Here is a 10,000-nt window from a genome sequence, read left to right on the forward strand (position 1 = left end):
CCCTACCAATAGTACATTTATGCAGTTTCACCCTTATAAACCGAGGACAACCAGGACAACAACGCGTGGCCTGCGGTTTGAAAAGGTTTGCCACCCCTGCTCTACAATAAGGTGTAAAAAGAAAAAAAAAAATCTGCAGCAACTCCATCTTCCTCCCACATTCCAAAAATATGCACTTTAGGTTCATTGAAGACTCAAAGTTGTCCAAAGGTGGCCCTTTCGTTGTCTAAATGTGCCTTGCAATCGTCAAGGGTTTCCCTAGCTTGCCCCTCACTCAAAAACTGAGACAGGCTCCAGCTCATGCACTCACAACCCTAATGAGAAAAAACAGTGTATAGAAATCGGGCCGATGAGTGGATGGATACTGATAAAGTACAACAGCCTCTGTTGACAACATGAATAAAGAAGCTGGATGTAAAAGATCTGGTAAAAATAGCATTTTAGTTACGTCTAATTCCAGCAGTCTTAACAGGGTGCCGGGTTGGATGGGATACAGACTCCCCCGCCCCTTCCACACTTCTGTAAAGTTTCCTCCTTGCATAATTTTCTGACACTCAGCATGAGCAAGCCATGGAATACAGACACGAGATAGTGTGCGCATATGCTACTGACACTCAAATCAGTGCGATTAAGCGCCCTGCAATGCCCTTCCCGCGGACCTGAAGGTGCAGCTGTTGTGTACATTCATCCTTTGCAAACAGACTCCAAGCCCACCAAGTCATAGCTAATAATAGCCCGGGCTCAGTTTACAAGAAGAAAATCAACAAAGAAAAGTAGCTTCCCTTATTTTGCGTGACCTTGTTATCATGAGTTTGAGCACTCACACAACAATCACCGATCAAATCAGTCAAGTGACGCTAATGATCGTAAATCGAGACAAGTGAGGTGAAAAGGCTTGTTTTCATGACCCGACCCCTCCTGAACAAACACAGGACCACACAACTGGGGGGGGGGGGGGGGGGGGTTCCAAGTAATTGAATTAAGCAGCACAGCAGCTTTCGCAGTAGGCATCTAAAAGTAGACCGAAGTCCATCATGTCAGAGCTTTTCTGAGGCTCTGGACAGCATGAGGCTGATGCCAAAGGACACCATGCACGAATAATGACTTTAAGGGATGTTGTGTTTTTACCTTCAGAGTAAGCCCAGCTGGCCTCTGGGAATGGACTGATGTATCCTCAGGGTGCACCTGCTGTGCTCAAAGTGGCAGATTCCGGTCTTCAACTTGCTGCCACCTGGGAAAACCTTGGGACAGGCAGCTGCCCAGCTTTCCCGCTTTTCTTGCACAGAGTTCCCCTTGGCGTTTACGGGGAAATATGAAGGCGAGTAGCTAGGGTAACCTGTCAGCAGTAAAAGTAGCAACATTTGTCAGCGCCGCGGTCGCAGGTTATTTTGGGGAGGCCTGGCCCATATGTCTGGGAGGCGTCCGTGCTCATTGGCCGGCGCCGGAGCATGCTGTAAAGGGATTCCACCTCTGCTGCTCTGCCAGAGACCACCGTTCTACAGATTTAGAAGCCCCTTAGCCAGCCTCTCACACACCCACACCGTCAACTGTCAACACCGCAGATTAAGAGAGAGAATTTTTTTTTTTTACCATTTTCAAAGCATTCCTGCGAAATCATCTGCAATGACAGTGATGATGGTTTGTTCAATGTCTTGATTCTGTCGTTTGCAGCTTTTAAGTAGAGCGCCTTTTGTGTATTGTTCTTATTTGAAGTATTGTTTATGAATGCAGTGAATATGCAGTATAATGATATACAGTACTGTACTCACTGGACCTACTCATTCTAATGAGACCCAAATACAAGAACTTGATCCAAATTTCTGCCTTTACAAAGAGATCCAACAATTTGGTATTTCATCCTGTGGTGTCAGAATGTGGAGCAGTGAATGTGAGGGGTAAAAATAATGGAGAAACTTGAAAAATGTTTAAACCTAATGTAAAAATCACATTTTTTTCAGGATACAGAGATGAAACGGAGGGTAGGACAGTCGTTACTTGTTTACAGGAGAGTGTTACTGATAATTAGTCATCTTCTACTGTATACCTCTTATTAGCCTATTATCACATTGTTGTTCATTACTATTAGTAGCCTATTATTATCATACAGAATGTGAAGAAGGGGTGTGATTTCATTAGTTTTGACTAGTAATTCTTAAAGTGTGGCAAAGTGTCTCCCTCTAGTGGCATGAAAAAACTCACTATGTACAATTCAGTTGTATTTAACTTGAGTTCATGATATTTTAACTGCACTTGAATGTAGTCATTATGATGCTACTTGTAACACTGAGTATTTTTAGGTGGTATTTTGTATTAAAAAAAATTGAGCATGAAACTTCTTCCCATTCCTTTTTGACCTTTTGGAAAACAAATGTTATGTTTTACACCATCTACTATCTATTGTATCTTCGTCCTGATCTTTTTTATTTAATTTTTCAAAATGAACATTCAAAGATACTGTAATAATGACATATACACACACATATATATATATATTAATTTTTTTCTCCAATAACCGTAGGTGAACCCTCTACTCAGGCCACACTATGTGTAATTTGCATGTTCGTCGTGTGATCGTGTTGTGGACATACACTCCAAAGACACATGCTGTTGAAAGGAAGACACTAATGTCCACAGGTGTGAATATTGGAATCGTTTTTTTTTTTTTGTCTATATGTGCCTTTTGATTGACCAGCGAGCAGTCCTGGAATGTACCCTGCCTTTTCCCCCCAAAGTTAAATGACCTAGTCTCCTCTCCAACACACGCACACACACACACACACAACCCTAATAAAGACACGCACAATAAAGTATGGATGGATGTAAGGTTTATGTCACACTTTTTTCCACAAAAAAATTGAGAACACATCGAAAAGGTGCATAAGACTTTTGACATTTGGAAAATTTTTTGCTTCTAGATTACACTTAAAACAGTGTAAAAGACACAATGCCAAGAGAATTATTACACTAAAATGGCTCTGCGACAGCTTGGTGAAGGCTAATGTATGAACATGGGTCTTGGACTTTTCATGTCGACCTGCACACTATTGTAATATTTGCATATCTTTTGTTGTCATATGACGATTCGGACTTGACACATTTACAGATTGACAATACAAAATAAGATCTCTGGCACTCGAGTGACTCAAAAGTCTAACATGCAAGCCAACAACACACACATTTAAGTCCAATATGAAGAAACAAAAAATGGCTAGTATAAAAAATATATGCATATACTCAACACAAATAAACATGCATAATTAACAATGTTAATAATTAACAATGTTAGCTTGAACCAATACTAAGTACTGTACTGCAAATCCTCTTTGGCGTCACTTAAAACACATTTCGGTTTATATCAACACATAAAGGCAACAACATGGCTGGAGAATCACAGTTTCGTTCCCAGTTCTTGCCACTCTCGTGTGTTCAAGCTGCTGACTTCACAGTCACAAGGAGTGAAAGCAAGGGATTGGCATAAAAACATTATGTATGGGTAATTAGCAGCAGCGGTCTTTCTTCGCCTTTTCTCTTGCAAGACATTTTCATGATAAATGTTAGGAATGCAAAAGCATTAATGCCGCTTTATATTTGATCAGAACGGACAACATGAAGGCACTCTAAGACACAACACATGGATCTAAACAAACAGGTCTGTTCACACTGCAGTGACTGCTTTACAGTGACCTGTAATCAGTGGCACTGATGTTCGGCAAAAGGTTTCTCTGGTATTGTGTCAGCAGGTGGGAGGCATAGGAACATAGGCCTTGTCGATGCAGTGTTAGACACGGCAGACACATAACAGTAGAGCAATTTATGATCCTGAGCCTTTCACAACCTACTAAAGCTAGAAACACTTCCGTGCGTGTTTGTGTGTGTGTGTGTGTGTGTGTGCTTGTTCACACTTGACACGGCATGACGTCGTCCTCTCTGGCGTCTGGTGCGACGAACAGGAGAAGTGCTTCACATCCTGGCCCCGGATTTCCGCTTTGCCCTTTTACACAACCTCCATCCCGAATCCGTTACACCTCTGATGCTATCTCAGAAGTTGACCAATTCTGAACCGTTTTGTGTGGGTTCCTTCCATACGGAACGGCGACGCCATAGCGACGTATAAATGCAGATTTGCACCTTCCACTCAGGAGTCATCGTTGGCCCTCTTGCGGGACTGATCACCCCTGAAAAACACAAAGTAACACAGCAAAGTAGTTGGCTTTACTGAATTCTGATTTCGTGTGACCGATTTTTTTTCGATTGCTTACATTTAATGGATAACTGGATGAATCAACTACAGGCCCCACAGTACAGTACTCTGTCTTAAATCTTACATAATGTTTAGTTTGACTTTTCGCCCAAAGGTTTCAACAGTCAGGTAACCTCAGCAGTACACCACTGACTCCCACCGGCCGCCACTTTGCCCATTTATTGGGCATACTGAAAAGTGTATGCTTTGGCAGCAGTTGTGATTTACAGCTCTGCAGTCACACTGACAGACATCCAATCAGATCAGATCAGATCAGATCTTTATTTAATCCACATATCACTGAGGTCCAATTTGCAAATGAGGGTACCCGATTACATGTCTTTTTTCCTGTTTACATTGCTCGCTATAGATGCAGTTTGTGTGATTTGAGCCCTGCAGTATAAATCTCACCAGAGCTGGGCAGTCCGTCCCGGGGACGGAACAGTACCGACCGTTCCGCCCTGGACGGACGCCCATTTTTGGGACGGAGGACAGGGGGCCACAAGTTTTAAAAAAGGGACGGACTAAGCAAGGGTGGAGATGGATTTTAGTCCTCCCCACTAATCGTCACGAGGCGGCCAAAGTTCATCTCAACCGATTGAGCGAAATGGGCTAACGACAAAAATTGCCTCAGGACACTTCAAACACGCCAGTAGTTACCCAACTGCGCAGGAGATTTTTCAACAGGAGATACAGCGCAAGTTCTACTAGTACGACAAGTGATGAGACCCGGCAGCGCGAGCACAGCGGCGAGTGACGTCAGCACGTCGCTTGACTGTCCGCTGCCTCAGGAGTACGTAGCTTTAATTGTGCTAAAGTTACGCGGACTCTGATATTGTCAGATGGGATATCTACCAATGCAAAGCACAGTGAAAATCATCAACCAGACGGATCAGATGTAGTCCATCAATGAGAGGTTGGCCTCATCAAAATACACCGATTGCTAAAATATATACGCAGCATCTACTTTGATACACATCACAATGGATTTGAATACTTCAATCTCGAGAGCTCAATCAGACTAAGCTTGTGTGTGCGACTTGTGACGAGCCGACGACTGCAAACCGACCGTGGAAAGCCGTTCATTGAAAGCTCCATCTGGAGCTTCTGGTCGTGAGCGGCGTAGTCCAACAGCAGAGACTCCAGAGCGGGAGGGTTGATTTGAGGAATAAAGACAGAGAAGAGAGCAGGCGCCAACTGGGCCCACTCTGGGAGAGGAAACAAACAATTGAAATGCCAAATTTATTGCAATTTGGGGTTTGTACCCAAGAGCATTAAACGGTTTGACGTGCATATTTCCAAAATGGAGAGGTCAAATGAAGTTCATCTTTGCAGGTTATTGCACATCTTACTGCCAAGAAATTGTGTGCCTGCTTGGTAATAAAAAACAACTTTCAGCTTTTCCTATACGTACAATAAAAAGTGACCCACAACCCATTTTGGACCCTAACCCTAAATTCTGGAGAACTCCGGTGTGTGTGTGTGTGTGTGTATGTATATATGGTGTAATGACTGTTTTGCAGTGGCACACCTGGTCGGAGGCTGTGGAGGCCTTTGACCACACTGGCCATGGTTGACGGCTGTACTTCGAAGGGCACAGCGTGAGCTTTAATAAGAAGAGCTGGAAGAGAAACGCTTGAGAAGTCAATAAGAAATGTTCCTGTTTTGTCCAAATAATCACCAAATTAGAACGGCAGCAGCAGTGTTAGAATAACTTTGCTTTGAGTCACATCTTTCTAGGTTTCACATTAAGTGCGGATCATTTATCGTGCATTCGGAAAGTGTTGACAGCATGTTTAATGTTACAGCCTAAGGCTAGGTTCACAGATCGGATTTTTTTTTGCCCATATGCGACCCGTATCTGATTTTTTTATGACAGTCTGAACGGCTCAATTCCGATTTTTTCAAATCCGACCTGGGTCGCTTTCGTATGTGGTGCGTATCCGATTTTTTTCAATGCGGCCGCGGTCTGAACGGCCAGGTCGCATATATCCGACATCGACGTCATCCGGAGCCCAAAAAGCGCTCTGTGCAGGCAGAGGGAACGTGCTGACAGCGGGGAGATTGAATCTGCAAAGTTGTTTTGAGTAACACTGTTGACTTTATATTTGACTTTAATTTAATCCCACTTGAAACATGAAGCATGAAGTGGACATTTATGGTGATAGTAGTAATTCAGCCACGGTTCAGATCAATTCATTTTTTTACGCACGATTATGAGATGACGTCATCGTTTGTGATGACTCCATGAAATTAGATATTAACGCCTCGCCTCATAACTCCCCCACAATTACTGTATTTATTTCTACCTTCTACCTTATCGCTTCACTGTAGAAATGTCCCAACATTTTGGACCACATTTACTTCGGCAAACACAACGTCAAGAGTGACGTCGTCTCTTCTTCTGCGCATGCGGGTCACTTTGCCGACGCATGTGTTCATACAGCAGACAAGACCGAGGTCGCATTTATAATGTAATATGAACGCTTACACGAAAAAAATCAGATTTTTCTCAAAAAATCAGAATTGAGGATAAGGCCTGCGGAGGATAAGGCCTGCGGTGTGAACGTAGCCCAATTCCAAAATGGATTTTCCCCTCAAATTTCTATACACAACACCCCATAATGACTTATTAAACAAAAACAGCTGTAAGAAACCACATAGGTACATATTCATAAAGCATCCACAGTAATTTCTTATTACTTTTTGTTGATGCAGCTTTGGCAGTAATTACAACCTCAAGTCTTTTTGACTATGAATCACATTTATAGTATCTTTGGGCAGGTACGCCTATTGATTCCCCTTTGCAGCACCTTTCAAGTTCCATCAGGCAGAATGGGGAGCATGTATGCACAAAAATGAATTTATTCCATTTTGGAATAAGATCATATCATTGAGGACACACTGTCGGGTTGTTTTGCCAGTCACACAAACCAGAGCAAGGTACTCACGCATGAGTGTGTTGACATATTTCTCTGCGACGTGATCAGCAAACAGGTTCATCAGATCCTGTTTCAGGTCACGGTTAAGCTTCGATTCGATGTAGAACTTGTTCTGAAAACAATCTTAATGAGAAAGCTGCATAAACTGTACTCCTTTTTTGTGTGCATGTCAAATGTAGAACTGTGTAAAATTCAAGGAGTGTTATTGTTCCACTTCAAGGAATGGAAAATATACTGTACAGTAGGGCTGGGACGATACACTTTTGTCCCCATCCGATACGGATCCCGATACTTGGGTTGCGATCCAATACGTATTGCGATACTTAAATATGAAAATATATATTTGAAAAAACTGAGGCAACCATGTCCAAAGTTTTAACTTAAGTGCCATTTGACATTTATTCAAGTGTCACGATTGAAAAGTGCATAAACTGTTCCAATAACTGTTTATGCGAGTGCAATAAATAAAACTCCATTCAAAAAGCTCAACTTTAAGGACCTCAAATGTTCCGTAAGTTTGTTATAGAATGTGCAAAACATAACGTAAGGTATCGAGAGTATTTATTGGGGATGTTCCGATCAGGTTTTATGACACCAATACCGATACCGATCATGCATGAGTGAGATCGGCCGATACCGATTCCAATCACATGGGATATCTGTATATTTTTCCATTTATTTATGGTGACTGCTATTGTGCAATATTATCTGAAAAAAACAGCCATATTATTGCCGCAATTTTGACAAAAAACGTCCGGTTGCGTGCAGGGCGGCGCGAGTCAAGCTTTTGGACGGAGGGACATCGTCACGTATTAAACAAATCAACTTTTTTGCCATTTCGTCCTGCGGCAGCCAAGCATGAGCTGCGGGTGATCGGATGTTTTGATCGGCAATAAAAGGCTTTGATCGAATTTTCCGATCACGTAATTTTTCACGAAAATCGGCCGATCATGATCGGTGCCCGATCGATCGGAGTATCCCTAGTATTGATACTTGATCAACGTATCGATACTTTGTATCAGCATAAAAAGTATCACGATACATTGCGATATAAGATTTGTTTACCAGCCCTACTGCACAGTATCTTCAAAGGTACTTACCAAATACATAAATACTGGAACAATACACTGAAGAGATGCAATGTACTGTGTCAGGGCTGTGTTGAAGCTTTCAATCAGGTTTTCAAGTGGGATGGCCTAAAAACAATGAAAACTGTATGATGACATGTCAGAATCTCGCTTTGAGATTACAAGAGCTAAAAATCAAATGCTGTAAAATGCATATTGGGGAAAAGTCACACAAAAACACTAAGATCAAATGTCACCACGTGAGCAAGTTACACAGTCAACCGCAAATGTTAATCAGAGATGGCTTTATCTGTCCCTGAATCTATTTTAGACACTGATTCAAAGAATGTCTTTTCTTTTTTCTAGCACTTCATGATTTTGTTTTTTTTTACATGTTTCATTCATGTCCATGAAAGAGGGCGGCACGGTGACCGACTGGTTAGCACGTCCGCCTCACAGTTCAGAGGCCGTGGGTTCGATCCCGGCCTTGGCCTCCCTGTGTGGAGTTTGCATGTTCTCCCCGTGCCTGCGTGGGTTTTCTCCAGGTACTCCGGTTTCCTCCCACATTCCAAAATCATGCATGGTAAGTTGATTGGACTCTCTAAATTGCCCCTAGGTGTGATTGTGAGTGCGGATGTTTGTCTCGGTGTGCCCTGCGATTGGCTGAGGCTCCAGCACGCATCGCCACCCTTGTGAGGATAAGCGATAATGGATGGATGGATGTCCATAAAAGATGATTTTACCATGCGTTGTAATTTATAGCTGGGGCGTTTCAGAAAAAAAAAAAAAAAGTCCACCTGTTGCTTGAATCTAAACCTTAGTTCATAAATATTGCTACATGACATATATTATGGTTGTTATATTACAAAGAAAGCCTGATGTGCTAGAGAAAAACAAGGGCAGCGCAAAAAAAGGAGTTTAGTTGCATCACGGCTTAAAAAAATAGTGAAAATTTGTTGATAAGTGTTATTCCCGCTTGTGCATGTTTTGCTTTTTCTTTACCGTAGTCATTTCTTTTTACAATTGTGTGACAAGATGGCTACAAAATGAGCATGTGGGTGACCGCCTGCAAAAGGGCACATCTTAAAGGAGACATTTGACATTCTCTGTTGTGCACAAAGGAGGCTGAGACCACCCTGAACACCCACTTGTCACACTGCTTCAAATCAGTCTCATGCAAATGCAGAGTATGGTTTTTGTTACCATGACAACTGGTGACGGAGCTGGAGCTTGCAACGAAGCAAGTGCCTACCAAAGTGTCAAATTCATATTTTGCTTTTAAAGTGCAGTCTGCCAAGTTTATTGAACTAAGGCAAATATTTTACTTTAGTAAAGTCTCCTGTTACACCACCAACCAAACAGTAGGGCGGAAGTGCACAAAGGTTCCCACAGGGACACATTGTTCGATTTACTCGGTTCTTTAATTTCACACTTGATGGGTAGGCAGACACTCTAGACACGCAACTACTGTATTTGTATACAAATGCTTATCTTATCTTACATTCAGCTCCGTGGATACCCGCTGTAGATGATTTGCTATTTTGGATTTCAGGTCATTGTAGAGCAGCTCGGAGTGTTGCTGGCAAACACACTTGTAGACGTAACTGTGAAAACAAACAAAGGCCAATTATATTGATTATTCATCATTCATACACCTACTATAAAGTTCTTGTTACAGTGTTACACTGCACAACATATCAAGTGGTAAAGCACCAATTGGCATATAATAACTACATTCTTAGAAAATCACA

The 10,000-nt window shown here is 42.2% G+C and overlaps 2 protein-coding genes across 2 annotated transcripts in view; both read right to left on the reverse strand.

Annotated features, from left to right (window-relative positions):
- The window catches only part of mypn (myopalladin), a 20,917-nt gene extending 19,564 nt beyond the window's left edge, over positions 1-1,353 (reverse strand). Inside the window, exon 1 of the mRNA XM_086045801.1 lies at positions 1,129-1,353. The gene's annotated coding sequence lies outside the window, so the exon portion shown is untranslated. The remainder of the gene's footprint in view (positions 1-1,128) is intronic.
- A 1,455-nt stretch (positions 1,354-2,808) lies between these two features.
- cacul1 (CDK2 associated cullin domain 1) overlaps positions 2,809-10,000 on the reverse strand; it is an 8,097-nt gene continuing 905 nt past the window's right edge. The window contains exons 3-8 of the mRNA XM_086045950.1: positions 9,751-9,853; positions 8,283-8,378; positions 7,192-7,294; positions 5,772-5,861; positions 5,310-5,448; positions 2,809-4,175 (exon numbers count right to left, since the gene is read on the reverse strand). Of these exons, the coding sequence (XP_085902076.1) occupies positions 4,136-4,175; positions 5,310-5,448; positions 5,772-5,861; positions 7,192-7,294; positions 8,283-8,378; positions 9,751-9,853 (571 nt within the window). The 3' untranslated portion in view covers positions 2,809-4,135. The remainder of the gene's footprint in view (positions 4,176-5,309; positions 5,449-5,771; positions 5,862-7,191; positions 7,295-8,282; positions 8,379-9,750; positions 9,854-10,000) is intronic.

The sequence above is a fragment of the Filicampus tigris genome, chromosome 11 (genome assembly GCF_054856515.1).
Source record: "Filicampus tigris isolate MCC_2025a chromosome 11, RoL_Ftig_1.0, whole genome shotgun sequence".
Lineage (NCBI taxonomy): Eukaryota > Metazoa > Chordata > Actinopteri > Syngnathiformes > Syngnathidae > Filicampus > Filicampus tigris.